This window comes from Anser brachyrhynchus (genome assembly GCF_964034855.1).
Source record: "Anser brachyrhynchus genome assembly, chromosome: 1".
Classification (NCBI taxonomy): domain Eukaryota; kingdom Metazoa; phylum Chordata; class Aves; order Anseriformes; family Anatidae; genus Anser; species Anser brachyrhynchus.
In genome coordinates this window covers 211,007,040-211,023,937 of record NC_137694.1, presented here as the reverse complement: position 1 = coordinate 211,023,937, position 16,898 = coordinate 211,007,040, and the positions used below count along the sequence as shown (strand labels likewise).

Below are 16,898 nucleotides of genomic sequence, written 5' to 3'. Positions count from 1 at the left end.
ATTAACACACACTGCTCGTGCTAGGCGAGTTGTACCAATTCTTCAGCTCATACGTCAGGGGTTTGACCATTGTGTGCCCTGACTTCTCATGGGGACTCGTTCCAGGTATGGTTCAGGTCACTGCTTGGCTCGTCGTTGAGTTTCTCAGCCTTCAAGTGGAAATACATTCACCATATACAAATTCAGTCCTCCTTTTATTTTTAATCCTTCTTATTTATGTATGTAGGCCTGTACATAAAGTGTCTTTTTACATTTTGTCCAGCTGCATAGCTTTCTAAACGTGGCTAAATTAGCTTTTTAATATATAGGGTAATTCACCGTCACCGTACTTTGTTTTTTAACGCGTAGTCTGTGACTTTCATCCTTAGATTTGTGTGACTGGTTAAGCGTTAACGTATATTTCAGTGTTAATGCACAGATTTCTATAAAAATGGGAGCGTTAGGTGCTGCCACCCCAGGGGACAGCCACCCACCAGTGACCCTGACAGCCCCTCAGGACGTCGTCTTCACGCGTCGTTCCGACCGAACTCCGTGCTCCGTGCTGTTAAGCTTATTTACACTTAAAACTTTCGAATGCACCTGGACGTTTCATTGCATTTCTCGTTTTAATTTGATTGATGGTGAGTCGTTTCAATACCTGAGAGCTGCTGGATTTTGTGTGCGGGGATTTGGGGTGGTGGTTCCAGCAGCACTGGCGGCGGGGATGCCGGTAAGCCTGGCTTCCCCTCCTCTGCCCCCTTACAGCTCCACGGAGCCCAAGGAGAAGTCAGATTGTGAGGTCAGATTACTTTAATACCAAGATACCGCATCATACTGATATTTTTCGTCGTGTAAAGCTCTATGAGCTGGGTTAGACTGCAGAATCGCTGGCCTCAGGGCGTATCATCCGGGGTGCAGTGAGGAACGTACTGGAGAGATGTCAGTGGATCAAAACCTGCTGTGCAGCAGAACCGTTTCCATCCTCCTCCTCTTCGGATACTCATGCCACCGGTATTTAGTCTGGAAGAGAAGTCCTTTCCAGCCCCACCTGTGGCTCTCGTTGTCACACAAATCATTTTGGAGAGACTGCTGCTCACTTTTTGGCCGCTTGCTGCCACTTGACCACTTCTCCCGCTGGTCGTGCTTCACAAGCCTTTGTAATCCCTCCAGGCTTAGGTTCGTCCTTCTCAGACACAGCAGGAAGCCGAGCGAGTGTCTGTGGGCAGCAGCATGCAAGGAAATGATGTGGGAGGCTGGCATTGCCTCTCAGTTTTCGATCTCCTGTGTTGAAACCATTGGGAAAACTTCCCCGATGAGGCTTCCCTCCCCGGGGCGTGCAGCGGTGTTCCCTAGCTGCAGGCTCTTACAGAGACAGGCGCCTGGTCGCACTCTTAACATGATGGTTTTTACATGGCAGCAGCTTGTCCTGCTGGTGAGTGTAATTTTTGTTGCTTTTTTTCATTTTTGGAGACTAAGAGGCTAAGTCGGGATTTTCCTGCAATACGAGGATCGTGCGAGTATCGTAGTGAAAATGGAAGGTGGACAGAGCTTGAGAACATGCACCAAATACTGTTGAACTTCATTGGATTTATTCTTTCTTGTTGTCTTTTTAAACAGACAAGGACTTGAAATGCTTCTGAGCTGCTTTTGGTGGGGTAAAGGAAATAAGCATACTGCATGACGATGTTTGCAGGATAGAGTCAGTGCTTAAGAATTACTGTGCAGAAACAAAACTTGAACTTCCCTGCGTGCACAATTGTTCTAATGTCTCTTAGATTTAATTAATGGTTAGTTTGTGAGGGTATTAATAGATATCTATACATCCTAGTTTAAAGAAACCCTAAATAATGTTACTGCTTTCTTGCAGACCCGCCAAACCATGTCAGTAACAGAACATTTTATTAACGTAGGGAACCAAACGTTTCCTGATGTGAATGAACTTGTCCATCCTGACTGACAGTGAGGGTAAGAATATCCCAGCTCTGCACATAAAGCCTAGATGCTCACAGGAAAATTTTCCAGTTTCCCAAGTTAAGAAAACATCATGCATTTATTAGCGAATTATTTTTTTTTTCTGCTAGAAATAATTTCTCCTGGGGAAATTTGCCTACCTCGGTCTCATATTTCTTCGTGTTTTGCAATGTATTTATGGTGTCATAAAAGGATTCCTGTATAAACTGTCCCGAGGTGAAAAACAGCTTTGTGTTTGACTAATCGAGGGAAATGCAGTCACAAAGCAGCACAGAACAGCTTCAAGGAATGCAGCTGGCTGATGCTGCCAGTCTTGCAGCGCTTCCCATTTTTGTTATTCACCAAAACATAGATCAAACACAAACTTACGTGTCGTATAAACTGAACTACGTGATGTCTTGCCGTCTCTTTTATTTATTTATTTTTACTTCAAGCAGGGTTTTACAGAGCAAAATCTAAAAGTGCTCGAAAATGTTTCTCATTTACGGAGCTGCTACTGCACGGTACTTTTTTCTTCATGCCGGAGCTTGCAGGCATGCCAAGTCCGAGGCCAAAATTTCTGTCGGTTTTGTGGGTAAATTTGATTTGCATGGTATTTTGTAATTCTATACCGGGGCCGTTTGAATGCTTTTGTTTTTCTTCTCCAGTGTAAACCTCTTAATATAGAAGGTTTGTAGGGGATATCTTACGCTTCCAGCTTGTCACAATTATTGTTATGCAATTAGTTTAAGTGGAATTTGTTTTGTATGGAAAAAAAAAACGCGTGGTGAAATACACAGCTCCAAATCCACGCTTTGTGTAAACCGAGTATCCTTAGCGTTTAGCTCTGATTATACGTTTCCAAATAAGATTAGCTGAGAATTAGAAAATAACGGCCTTTGCCTTGCAGTCTGCCCAGATTTAGGTTTCAAAGGCAGCTGCTTGTTTTGTTACCTCTGCAGTGCGGATAACATATTTTGGGTATTCCTCGTAGCTACCTCTGAAAACATTTGTACTTGTAAAAGTCAGGCTCTTTCAAAAGGGGATTGTGTTTTCAGGCGTGCTTGCCGAACTGGCTGGGATCTTGGACTTGGGAACAGGAAGACCTGAAACGAACGGGTTTGTAGCACGTTAAAGACCTTGAGTGTTTACCAAGAGGGTTCACTGCGAGCATCTGAACCTTCACCTGCTGGGACAAAACTTCACCTGCTGCGGCTGGCACGGCTGGGCAGCCTTCTGTACCCACCTGCGCCGCACGGGGACGTTGTCAGTGCCGGAATATGGCCAGCTCTTTGGGGCTGTCGTGGATCCTGGAAAGAGTTTCAAGGGTTCCCCTTGCATTTGGGGTCTTGCTTTGCGTTGTGCTGGCCGAGCCTGTAATGCCCTGGATGCTCTTTGGGGGTGAAAGGCAGTAGGCAGGAGCAGAAAGTGTGCTCAGAACTCATTTCGTTTGTGTTTATTGGTGTTAACCTCGTTACGGGATGTTCCTGAGGATTGTTTTCCTAACATGCCGCCATAATTACTGTGTAACTAATTTAAACAAAATTAGGTTTTCTTGTGCTGCTGGCATAGCCTTAAGCTCAGTGGAAGTAGTTTATGGTGCAACTTGATGAAAATCGCTCTGCTTTGACCGCTCAGCGGGTAAAGAGAATAACTTCAGCACTTGGAGAGACCTTGACACTCTTTAATAGTCAAACTTCTTCCTCAGGTAGCCTGATAGTGTTGAAACCCTGATCTTAAAACGCAGCGTGACCGTGCACCTTGAGCTCCTGCGTGGGAGCCCGGCACGGATGTCAACGTGGAATGACACCAAGACACCAATGACACGAGAAGGACTTGAGCTAAGCGGCTCTGACGTGATGTAGCAGTGACGTTGGGCAAACCAGGACGTGGCTGGGGCACCACGAGGGCTTCGCGAGCCTCTCGTCCCCAGCTGCAGGCACAAAACACTACGGTCAGGTGCTGTTGAAGAAATATGGCTTTGTTTTTAAAGAAAGCCTAGATGCACGAAGCCAAATCCCGTCCCACCAAATTCTTCCCTAGGCTATACCAGGGGAAAGCTGACGAGCCTTTAATGAAGTAAATGGTATTTACACGGTAGTCCTGGGAACTGAATTTGTCCAAGAAAACTTGGAAATGTGGACGCTGCACGCAGACTTCACATATGCACGAGTTGCTAGGCTACTGGTACACAGTTGTCAAACAATTTTGCTTTTTAGTTGCTCATCTAACTGCGAAGACTTTCTAGCAGAAGCTCCTTTTGAGTAAATTACTGAATTTATAGCGTATTGCTGTATGTATTAATGTCTTTTTTTTTTTCCCCAACTTTTTTTCAGAGCGTTCAGTCAGAAAAGAGCCGCGATTGAGAAAGAATATGCACAGGTAAGGTCCTGGATTAAATTTCACATCTATGGCATTGTTCTCTAGAGGCGACTTATTCACTAGCAGACTTTTCAGGAAGTATATTTTTTTTTGTGTATCCTTTCCTTACGTTGCTTACCATGAAGAACCTGTTGAAATTCTGAAGCAGGCGGTTTGCTTGTTTAGGAGTTCGGCCTCGTTCTGTGTTTTCGTGGACACTTTGGCTTGAGGAAGTTCTTGGGCACAGAAGAAATTTTTAACATCTAAAAATTGTTCTGTGAAAGTCAACCGATTCGTTCAGGCTTTCTCAGAAGTTCGTGCAGAACTTGAGTAAGAAGTAAAATCAGGTCAGCTAGAGAAGAAATGCGTTCTGGCGTATCTGGTCCAAAGTAAATTTACATTTACATTCTTCAGAAAGGGCAGCTTCCCATTGAGCTGGAATAAGAGCCACCAGGTTTGACCTAACGCTTGGGATAGGGACTGGAATGAATTTTGCTTTATTCCTCAGAAAGGAGGGAGGATTGGATTTTTCTCCCTTGTTCCAAAATAAGAAAGCATCCAAGAAGGGGCAGCTGCCTGCGTATTTTACAGTAAGGGCTCTTAGATCTCGAGTTCAAGTACAACAGATTAAAAATACATTACCTTATTTTAAAATAGATTAAAAGTAGAATAAAATATAAGCGAGGGAACTTGTGGAGCTCTATATACAATAAATACAATTGGAGATGTGCCTGATTCTGGGGTTGTTGATGCTGGGGCAGTGTCAGAGGCAGAGTGTGAGAGCACAGCCTGGCACTAGGACGCTTCTAGCCCTGGTCTGTGGGTTAAGTTAACGTGGTATCAGGGGAAAAAAATAATTGAAGTTGTTGCATTAAGCGTCCCTTTAGTTGTTAGTGCTGCACCAGCCCCAAGGACGTAAAGAACAGATGTACGTATAGAAGAAATGCTTGCTGTGGGCTGGACGTGACTTTTTGAAAGAGGATTTCTGTACGCTTGGAAACTGCACTGTACTCGTTTCATTAGTCTTAGATTTTTCTGCTTGTGGGCTCAGCCCGAAACCCAGCTGAAAACACTCAGCGAACCGAGCAGGATGTGTACCGAGTTTCATCTGAACGCTCGCGGTGGTGGTGCGAGGGTCTGCGGTCGTTGGTGCTCCAGTTCTTTCGTTGCACGCGGATTTGCGTCGATCACATTGGCAGCTGCACTTAATTTGATTAAATATAGCCATTTTTCTCTGACAGAATCGATATCTGCTTAATGAAACTTTGATTAAAAGCGTGTATTCTCTGTAGTGATTTCTTCTGTAATGACGTTGTGGAGGAGTTGAGATCAATTACAAATACACTTGTCCGTTCCACGCTGGAAATGTTTTTTATACGTGGAGGCCTTTTTAGTGTTTGCTGAAGGGAGGTCTTGGTAAGCTGGAAAATAATCAGATTCTCAGATTCGGAAGGCTTTGTCTAAACAACCGAGGCTTTCAAATACTTGCATTTAAAAACAAACAAGCAAACCAACCCCCAGCATCTCCAGCAGTACAGCTGCAGCGCTGGAGGCTCGTCGGATGGCTGCTCACAAGAATGAAGCCCTGTGGGGATCGCCTCCTTGTCCGCCGATAAGTGAAGGAACAGCACTGGGTGTTCCCTGGGCAGGCGAAAGGGTTCCTGCTTTTGAGATGGCAACGAAATTCCACACGGAGCCTTCTGGTGAGAGAAACTGCAGTCAAAATAAATGTGGAGTCATAGTCGCCGACAGCGGGAGGTTCCATTTCAGACTCTTTTAAAGGGAGCTGGAAATTCTCCGTCGCCAGTTCCTGAAGCAAGATTTCGAAACCTTTTTTTTTTTTTTTTTTTTGAAGATCGTCTCGCAGGGAACTCGGGATATTTAACCGAGGACATTTTTGGCAAGCTTTAAAAATAAATAAAGTGGAAGGGCGGACAGTAAAAAATAAGTTTCCCATAACTTTCCAAAACTGAAGGCTTTGTTGGTTTAAGCAAACACATTTATTCTGATGCGCTGGGCTGGGGTGCCAAGTTTCTATACAGTGTGCTTTTGTGTGGACAGGGAGAACCTGCACGAACGCTAGTAAAACACCACGGCTCAGTGTTTAGACTTTATCCCTAATTACATGGTAAGTGGCTTGAATGTATGTGATGAATGACAGGATTTGTATGTAAATCACTCCGTGCCTTATCCTACCAGGATGTTTTTAGCCTTTTTCACCATATCGTTACCTGTTGCCCTCCCAGCTTTTTTTGAGCTGTTTTTCTGTTTTTAACAACTGACTTTTCCAGACTCTGCGTGGTACGGATGGGAGGAATATCTGATGGGCTGACCACACTGCTGCAGTCCCGTGGCCCTTTCTAGATGTGTTGCAAACACGTGCTCAGCTCTTTCGCTCGGGTTTTCGGTGCTGGTTTATTTAATATGTGCTTAAAGGCTTATCGTAATATTCTGAACTGAGAGTATGTAAAGCCTCTCATTTTCCATTAATAGCATTCCTAGTAATAGCATTTAAATTGCAATAGTGTATTATTATTAGCTATTCTCCGTGATTAATAAGCTAGCTAAAATCAGCGGCTAAGAATACTTTTTCGTTAGGTAAAAGCAGAACTTGGTCAATGTGCTTTTGCTGCTATCTAGTTAATAAAAAAAAAAAAACCTAAACCCAGAAACAAACAAAAAAATCCCACCTGTTTTACCTAGCATATTAAATAGGTAAAATGAAACCTGCCTGTCTTACCTAGCATATTAAATAGGTAAAAAGGAGATTTTTTGGGGGAGCCCATAATTACATCTCTACTTCTTATTATTATTTAACATTTTTTTTTACTAGACGTCAATCTCTCTAAGACTTTCTTTTCTTTTCTGCCTTCCTTGTCACGGTTTGGTTTTGCTTGGTGTTTAGTTATCCTTGTTTCATAGCACAATGTGACTCTAGGCAATCCACTGGTGTATCTCTTGGAGCTTGCAAATACCCTGAAAGTGCTTGAGCTGTGAAACATGCTTCTTGTTCCAGCACGTGCTACTTCAGCTGCTAACTGTAGTACCTAAACTGAAGACAGCTGTGCTGTAGAAAGAGGAATGACCATACCGGCAGCTACGGAACTGAGTTGCAAGTAGAAGTTTCTGCTCAGATTTAAAAAAAAAAACCACATATATACTACTTTTTTCTCTCTGTTTTTATGGAGATCAAATTAACGTTGAAGAGACGTGTGCTCGGTAAGAGGAGGCGTCTTATCTGTGATCTGGAGAGAGCAGACAGGTCACTTGGTGTTGATTCCTTCTCGTTGCTTAGCCTGGTGCAAAGAGAAACTCGATACATGAAAAACGTTTTAAAACAGGGGGAAGAGGGGTAGTGTACTTTATATGCACGTGTTCCTCTTGGTAGCTATGAGAGAAATGTAAGCGCATCCTTTGGTGCTGTGTGCATCAATGGCAATAACCAGGAGAGGAGACTTAAAATAACGTGAAATGAGCACCAAAGGAAAAAGCCTGTTAGCAGCAAGAGGTGGAGGGGGGAAGAAGAGCCGTGAAGGTAAGAGGAAAGGTGGATGTAAGCAGATACCATGACTGATTACCTTTGGCAGCTTCTCCTTGCTTTGCAAGTGTCCTAGAGAAGTTGCTTTGCAAGTGACTAGAGAAGCACTTCTTTCAAGGCATCAGAAAAGTGAATGCCTATTTTCTAGGAAGTGATAACTGTGCAGCGTTCCAGTAGCAACTTCTCTGTATGTGTGTATAAAATGCGTCTGCAAAGCACGCAAATAATATATTACGTACATATTATTTAGATAAACAATATATATGTGGGCTGCAATGCCCAAATAGGTGCTGGACTCCTCTTGCTACATCACTTTTCCATTGGTTAAATTCAGAAGATAGAAGCTGACTCTTATTTTAGCGTCTTCTGACAAGGATGCTGCACTGCTCCAATTAAGAGGCAGTGACCCTTTTTACCAATTTTTCAATGGCTTAACGTTCTAAGAGTTAAAATGAGATTTTACCATCCTGCCCCTTTCTTACTAATTTGTGCTGTGATTGATTTTTTTTTCTTTGTTTTTTACCAAAGTCCAAAACTTTGCAAATGCTAACTGTTTTCTCATTGTAATGAGAACACTGGAAAGGTGGCAATGTTTCCCTATTAAGGAATTAGAGAAATTGAATGAATTGGGGCAGCTTATATCTTACGCCTCTTAGAATATGTTATTTATTTCCCTTAGAATAGGAAGTAGATCCCTGGTCTTTGAATAGCTTTTTAAACAGAAGCCTTTGACAATTAATGCAACATTTGCTTCAGGTGTAGAATTCCAATCCTTATTCTTCCTTTGCTTCCTAAAAGGCTTTGAGGCTTATAGAGGAGCTGTACAAGCATTTATGGGTAAAGTGCCCGTGCTGGCGTATTAGAAAGAGGTAAGCCGTGCTTTAGTAGAGATTACGCTTTTCTTTCTTGAAAGGGGAGCTGTCTCCTGTTCAACTATCACACTGCTACAGCGTTACAGCCAAGTGGAGCAAACTGATTTTCAAGAAAGTTGAGGAGCTGGGCAAATACGGTAGGAATGGTAAGAGGGGGAGGATGGCAGGCTCTGCACAGGGACAGCAGCGTCTGGGAGGCTTGGGGAGAGCTTGGTAAGTGCAGCCAGGTCAGCGCTGAACCCAAGTTTCCTGGGATGAACCAGAAGTCCGGTGTGGCAGCTTGGTGAGCACAATCTTACGACGGGTTTTGAACAGAAAGAACCTCGAGATGAAAGCAAGTCTTCCCTCTGACTCCACTGGTCTGGGATCAAATAAACTTGAGGTACCCACCTTGGAAACCCTACAGGCAGCTTGCTACTAGTCCATTTGTTGTTTTTTTTTTTCTTCCCAAAGGATATAGGAGCTTACTGTGGCCTCAGAGCAGGAAGAGATTGTGGACTTTAAGGGTGGGTCCCTGGCTCGGGGAGCAGCCTTGGATCGACCGGTCAGCAGCTTGCTTTGTTAAGCGATGAACTCGAGGATATCCTCGAGGATGGGAATATCCTAGGAGGATGGTACTAGGTCCGCTGCCGTGGGAAATCTCTCTCTAAAGGATGTCTGCCGTAATTAAGACACTTATTTATGCTTTAGGTCTGAAATTGATGACTTTTGTAATTAAGCAGGGCTTTAAGATAAACACCTGTGAAGTTAGCCTTTGAAGGGTCATGGGGGGAAGATGTATGGGCATCCTCCCTCTTGTAGGGAGCTAAGAGCTCTCACTTCTGTCCTCCAGATCACGAGAGGAGGAGTTTAGCTGAGAATTAGCGTGCGTATGGAAACCAGTGGTTCTCAGGCTTATCTTTTCAAGAAACTTGGCTCTTGTTCTGCAGTCCTCTGCAGAGAAACTTCTGCTTGCAGTAAATCAGTAGGCTGTGCACAAATTTCCCTACTGGGCAGGCAGAGGAGCAGTTCTGCGCCTGGGTGTGCTTGATAGCAGCTGCATGGAAGACAGCGAATTGCTTTGAAATCTTTCTCAGGTGTATGCTCCTTGTATTTCCAAACTTTCTGTAGGAAATATTAGGGGGAAAAAATCAGTAAAATCTTCTTTCAGCGGTCTCACTGCGTTTCTGCAGGTGTCAGCTTTATCATTCCTGTGTATTTTAAGACAGATAAAAGAAATCTTTAAAAAAAAAAAAATTTAACTCTAATTTTTTTTGAGTTTTCTCCATACAGTCCTGCTTTTGAGAAGAGCAGGTATCTTGTTATCTGTACCATGCCATTCTGCATATCCTTAGGGAGCTGCGGCAACCAGGTTTGTGCTGAGAGTAAGAAGTGATCCTGGAGGCTGGAGTTGCTCCGCGTGCTTTACTCATGCTTTACTCAACAGTATGGCTGTAGGTTTGAGGCGGCTTTGTTCTGTGGGGGGTGTTTTTTCAGTAGCATTGCACAGCATTTTAATGACTTTTCAGTGGTTCTTTTTACCAAATAGGAAAACCACGGTTTTGCCCCCCAGCGCTGCTGAATGTTCTCCCAAGCCAGAGCTGCAGCCTCCCCATCCCAGTGCCTGGAGGGAGGCTCTCTGCAAATGCAAAGCCTCTTTCCAGCTTCAGCTGCTTCCTGCAGTGACTGCGTGTGGCTTAGGAGAGCTCACTTCTTCCCTGGACAGAGATAACAGCCGCTGGAGTCTCGTAATGCAAGGCCTGATCTGAGTTTTCTGCCCAGCTGTGGGAACTTCTCTAGGAATGTGGGCAGACCACAGGAGCTGCGTGTGACTTCATTTTGGATGTTGCTCCCCGAACCCCTGTTGGAAGTGTAGGGAGGCGGAAAAGCTGTATCCAAGAAACCTCCTGATGGAAAAATGCCGGAGACACTCGGCGATATTCCTCTACCGAGCGATATTCCCCTATGTGTACTTACCCGGGCTTGTACTTGCACGGGCTGTGACGCTTCCCTGACCTTCTTGCTTTGTGGTCTTGGACTGGTCGATCCCATCTGTGCGGAAAATCATCTCAGCCTGTTTGGGTAAACACAATCACAGAATGGTTTGGGTTGGAAAGGACCTTAAAGATCATCCCGTTCCAACCCCCTGCAACATGCTGTGCTTCTTTCTGAAGAACTCTTCGTAGACAAATGATTTTTTTTTGACAACTGTGAAGCCGTAGTTATTGGTATCTAGTTTTGTTTTAAAATTAAGATTTCCTTAGGTACTAAGACAAATGCTTTATGAAAATGTATCATCTACCTCATTAACACGTAATAGATTGGCAATCTTCACATACTAACCTACGACTATAATACACTGATGGAGACAGTGGGAGATGTTCAAGAGTGGTTTCAATGGAAATATTAGCTCTTATTCTTGCAAAAAACAGAAACCAGTTGGCCAAAATGTTTATCTTTCTTCTTAAATGAGAGAGAACGTCTCCGTGTACATCTATCTTGTCTCTCGGCTAACTGGTATTACAGCGTTTATAGAAATAAACATCAGTTTATGAAGTTTTCTCTTTCAAGGTGTGAGCTTTGTGTCTGAGTTTTCTCTTTGTTAAGGTTGCACGTTCTCCATGGTACTAATGCACTGTTTTGCATTAGGAGCGTAAGCAAACAGGGACTTTACGGAATATAGATACCGATCGGTTTGTGTTTCCAAAGTCCATTTATAAATTTAATCTCTGCACCTGATAGTGGAGATGTAGGGAACACAAATACAGCTCACTCCCCCGCGCTGTCCTTCTCCATCACTCCATCAGCCAGCAGTTTCCCACTTCCCCCTCTGAGTTTCTCAGTAGCCTTCCCTTCCTCCCTTTTCCATTTTGTGTATCTTTTCTTGAAGCTTCCTACATGAATTGTGGCTTTTGTGTAGTTATCTGAAAAAATTACTCATTCTGGTCGGTCTACGTTTTTCCATGCTGTTAGTTTTGCTCATTTTTCTCATTTTGGGATAATTACTTCCTTATAAAAAGCTGGAGAGAATTGTTGCATATCTTTGAGCCCTTCTCTGTTTACACAAGTTACCGAGGTCAAAGTCAGTGATCTATAAAGAATCCCTAGCTTCCAGTCCAAGAACTTAATAATCTTCATTCTTCTGTGTAGAAGCCTGAGTAGTTGTCATGCTGTGTGCTTTCATTTTTCTGTTTAATAAATAAGGTTCTAGAAACTGTGTGATCTTACGTTTTCCTAGCTAGAGCTGTCCTGAAGTTAGCAATAGCTCCCAGATCATTTTTTCTGGAGGAACATTTTCCACCAGGAAAAAAAAAAAGTATTTTTGAAGCATCTCCTTGACCTTTTTTGGTCATCTTTATTCTATGCCATCATTTGGTGTATGGTATTTCTTCTGGCTGATCCATGGAGGCCTCTGAAAGTGCTTTGGATTCACTCAGTCCGGATGCAAAACTAAGGGGAAAACGTTTTTATTTCCAGTCTAGGTTATGAAAAATACATATTGATGAGCAACCGTTCTAAACAAGTCTCTTTATTCCTTGCCATTTTCCTTAAAAATCTTGAATTTGGTATGGAGCCTGTGGATGTGCATGCACGAGATTTCAGGTACCCCAGGTTGAGTCCTGTTGCCCTGTCTGAACCCCCCCCATGTCGTAGCTTCCATCTTTCATGACAGGCTGCCTGTCACTGGGGGATGTTTTCGGTTAGAGTGGATCCAGAGGAGGGCCATGAAGATGGTCAAGGGGCTGGGGCACCTCTCCTATGAAGAAACGCTGGGGATGTTCAGCCTGGAGAAGAGAAGGCTCCAGGCAAACCTTATTGTGACTTTTCAGTACTTGAAGGGGACTTATAAAAAAGATGGAGAGCGACTCTTCGCTCTGATAAGGGCAGGACAAGTGGGAATGGTTTAAAACTAAAAGAGAGGAGATTTAGATTAGAGTTTAGAAAGAAATTCTTCACTGTGAGGGTGGTGAGGCACTGGCGCAGGTTGCCCAGAGGAGCTGTGGATGCCCCATCCCTGGAGGTGTTCAAGGCCAGGCTGGACGGGGCCTTGGCCAACCTGATCTCGTGGGTGGCATCCCTGCCCACGGCAGGGGGTTGGAACTGGATGATCTTTTAGGTCCCTTCCAACCCGAACCATGCTGTGACTTCATGGCCACTGCATGGGCTGGAGCTCACGCGTGCCGGTGACCTGCCCGGGTCTGCGGAGCCGCGGCGCTGCGTAGCGCGGCAGCAGGACTTGCTGGGTCCAGAAGGACAGCACCTGCTCGGTGCCACCTTTGTGTCAGCTCCTCTTGTAGCCAAACAGCGTTGGAAACAGCAGGGCATCAGTAAGAGGTTGAAGAAGATGAAGTGTAAGACTTGGTAGCTATTGAATCCATTCTTTCCAACAAAGCATGGAGAATCAGCGGCCGGGCACGCTACAAAGAAGTGGTCTGCTCCGTTTCATAAATGGTTACGAGCACCATTGTGAACGTTAGAATAACTTGTAGAGACAAGTTTGACAAATCAGGTGTTATAATGGGATTATCGATACTATTCTGCTGTTGTCACAGCCCAGCCTCTTAGTGCACGCTCCCCTTTTTACTGCCAAACAAGCGGCTCTTTAGGATTGTCTGTATTAAATGCCCGTTTAACGTTTCATATAATATACTCGGCGTGTAACAAAGGCTAGGGGTCTGCGTGTGACGTTCCCAACAATATTATCGGTGCCCTTCTGTCCTTGTGTAGATTTCTTGGCTAGTCATTCATGTACTTTTCCTTCTCCAAGTGGGGTGGGGGCCAAAGTCAGGTAGCTGCTCGAGGATTTGTCTCGCCGCTGGATGAAAATTTAAAATGCGCGATACCGAAATATTTGTCCATTGAAAAAATAATTCCAAGAGGCAGGCTTTTTTAAAAAACGACAGGCTATCTTCTACGGGGTTTTGTGGAATTCCTCAAGTTAAACCAATATTTCTCTAAGAACAGAGGTGGACTGTCAGCTTTTATTTTCAGTGAAAACATCTAGTTCCTCATGAAGGGGTTGTTAAGCTTAGAATTACGCTGTTTCTACAAAGCGAGCCCTTCATAAAGAACCTACATTTTTTGCTGAACTGATGCAGGCAGCTTTCTCTGAGCTTGCTTTTAGCAGTTATTTTTCTTTCCAATTCCTGCCCTCGTAAGCTCCCCCTGCCTGGAATTTTGATACGTGGAAATGCTTTGCGTCCAGATGAAGAACTGCGTTCTTAAAAGCTGCTCATTTTGACTTCGTCTCCACGTTTTAGTGAAGCAGGCAGTGTGTCTTTCAGCCTGGGGAGTTATCTGTGTGCTGCTTCTGTGAGCATCACTGTTCTCTGGACTGTAGGTTGTGTGTGTGTCTTTTTTTTTTTTTTTCCCGAACTGCATTAGCATTTTGGCTTTTTTTTTTTTTTCAAATTCCCCAAGAAGCACAATTTCTTTTTTTAACACGTTCAGCCCAAACAGTCATCCTTCCCAGTGTCTGCCGCGCTCTTTCCTGTGATTTAAGAGGGCAGGCTAGGCACAGCTCCGAGCTTCAAAAATAAACCGAGTGGAAACTTTGGGCCTCCGGAGTCGTAGCAGTACCCGCACCAAGTCATAGGTCCGTCCTAAAATCCTCTAGGATCCGAAAGGAACCCTAATCCTTTATTATACTGCTTTCCTTTTCCATGTGTGTTTTCATAGCCCTTTCACTCCTGTCCGGTACCATCTTGCTGGTTGTTGAGGGCCCTTTCCGTGCCTGGTGCAGGGAAAATCTTTTCGCTCTTTCCTGGCTTTCTTACCCCAAGCATCGTCTGCTCATCTCGCTTGTCTGAGTCTGGGTTTGTCTCCTCCTAATCCAAATGCTTTGATTGTATTTCTGTTGTCTCTCGGGATGACTTGGAAGAAGGGAGTGGGTTATTTTGGAATATATAACTGCAGTATTTTGGAGCGTAAGGCCAGGCATACAAACAGAGCCTGCACCCTCTTCACCTTTTTTATTCCTTGGGCAAACCGGCGTGTGGGGAGAGGTCATTGCAACCCGATTTTAGCAGCCTTTTGTTTCATCCTAGTCTTGTGGCTTCCTTGGTCAAAAGCTACTTCCTGCTTCCCAGGATTGTCCCTGTGATGTTCCTGGGGTGCTGTGAGAGGACGTGGCTGGAGTGGGGTAAAAGACGAGGGAAAATGGGCCAAAAATGCATTGGAACAATGGGGGGGGGGGGGGCAAGTGTGTAGGGAGAACGCTGCTGCTGGGGATGAAAGCAGGCAGGGGGTGAGGGACGAAGGAGGTGGAGGGACGAGGGAGGTTGAGGGATGAAGGAGGTTGAGCTCTTCTCTGTGTTTCTACTCCTGCTTTTAGAGTCGGGATAATTTGGGGTGGGAGAGATGGCTGGAGGTCATCTGATCCAAAGCAGGGCTAGCGTCAAGGTTCAGTGATGCTGCTTGGGCCCCCTTCCCTTTCCTTCCCAAGCATTCGGGCCCTTGTTCAGTACTCAGCAGCCCGTGGTGCGAAGAACATCCTCATCCTCACAACTGCTTGAGAGCCCCAGTCTCTCACCCTCACCTTTTTCACATTTCCCTGGTGAGGGCCGTGCCGTCCTTCCAGCGCTTTGTTCTCCTCCTGCCCTCGTTGTCAGCTTTTGGGATGGTGTCGCATTTCCTCAGGGCTGGGAAATGCACCCGAGACTCGTGTGCGAAGATCTGTAAGCTGTCAAGGCGCCTCCAAATGGACAAGGTGATCTTCAGAGGTCCCTTCCAACCTCGGCCCTTCTGTGAATGCGCATTTAGAGGTAAATATTTGGAGCATGAGCATCGCTCTTCGTCATCCCTTTATCTTCTAGCACACCATAAACGAGGCAAAAGCCATTTGTCTTTTAACTCTCTTTTGTCTTGTATTTGCATTTACTCACTTTCTCCAGCAGCCCTGGGTTTGTTCTGAAACCATCAATTAAAAAAAAAAAAGGCATCTTTTGTATTGCAACATAACACCGCTTTTTTACCTAATGAGCCTCTTCTCCATTACAATTGAAAGGCCATAATTTAAGGGAAGCAGCAATCGCCAAATTAAACGAGAACGGTACTCTGGAGAGCGTAACTAAAATGAAAATGTTTGTTTATAAAAAAGAATCCATGCGGAATTGAAGGTATGTGGAGCTTCACTCTTCGTTTTATCCTCAGGTTCGGCTGGTTCGTTCAGCGGGTTAATTCTTCTGATGCTCAGCTGGTTTACAGTTGTTTGTACGAAGGTGGTTTATAGGAGTTATCCCTTTCTTCTGTGGGGCTGAATGTCTGATTCCACCTTCTGCACGGTAACTAGAGGGTTTGGGGCTGTGTCTAACCAATCTTTATGGCTCCATGTGTTTTAGGTGGTGAAATCTTGGAGTATTTAGACTTCTCATATCTCTCAGCTCACATTACCATAACTTTCCTGACAGTACAGCGTCCATTGGTGAACAACAAAAATAATGAAGAGCTCCTTTAACCCGCTGTACAACACCGAAAATACATTAACTTGGGTGCGTGTTGGCACAATATTTGGGTATATTTCTGCAGGAGGCACCTTTCATCCTTCCTGTTCGAGAGCTGTCCCTGACCCAGTGATCCAGATTTTCTGTTTGACGCCTAGCGGTTTGTTAGATGGATGTAAGGTAAACTGGGCAGATTTTTTGGCTGCTACAGCTGTTTGTCTTAGACCGAGGACTACTTTAAAGGGTACAGTAAGCGTGTTCTTAACTATTTTTAAAATCTATGCTCCCTTCTTCCCCTTTGCAGCCCTGGAAGTCATGCTTTCAGACCTGCACAAACCAGAATGTGTTGACAGCTTTAAAAAAAACAACACAGAGAGAGAATGTTGAAGTCAAATCTACCGTAAATGATTATTCAGTATAAGACCCTGCATATACAGTGGCTGACTTGTTCAGTTTTATCCAGATAAAAGGCCTTTTATCGGCCAGCCCTGCCTACCCTCCCGAGAAAGAGGAGGGAGAAAGGAAACGTAAGGTTGCTCAGGCCAATGCAGGAGAGGAGTCCAAATGGCAGCTGCAGAGGCAGAAAAGATGTGCTGCTAATCTGACAGACGTGCTAGCAGCAGAGAAGTCTTGTCCGTATGATCTGGGCGAGCGAGTGCCTGCTGCTCTTTGTACCTCTTACCCCTCCGGCAAAGATAGGAATAAACAGCTAGGGTGTTTCTGCGGCACGGTGCGAAAATACGTGGCCTGCTATACAGCCCCTATAGGTGCTGAGCC

General features: G+C 44.6%; 1 protein-coding gene across 3 annotated transcripts in view; it reads left to right on the top strand.

The window, feature by feature from the left end:
- Positions 1 to 16,898, top strand: part of FCHSD2 (FCH and double SH3 domains 2) — a 148,768-nt gene that overhangs the window by 27,118 nt on the left and 104,752 nt on the right. For all 3 annotated transcript variants that reach the window (XM_080559487.1, XM_080559488.1, XM_080559486.1), the window contains exon 3: positions 4,266 to 4,311. In XM_080559487.1, coding sequence (XP_080415613.1) covers positions 4,266 to 4,311 — 46 coding nt within the window. The remainder of the gene's footprint in view (positions 1 to 4,265; positions 4,312 to 16,898) is intronic.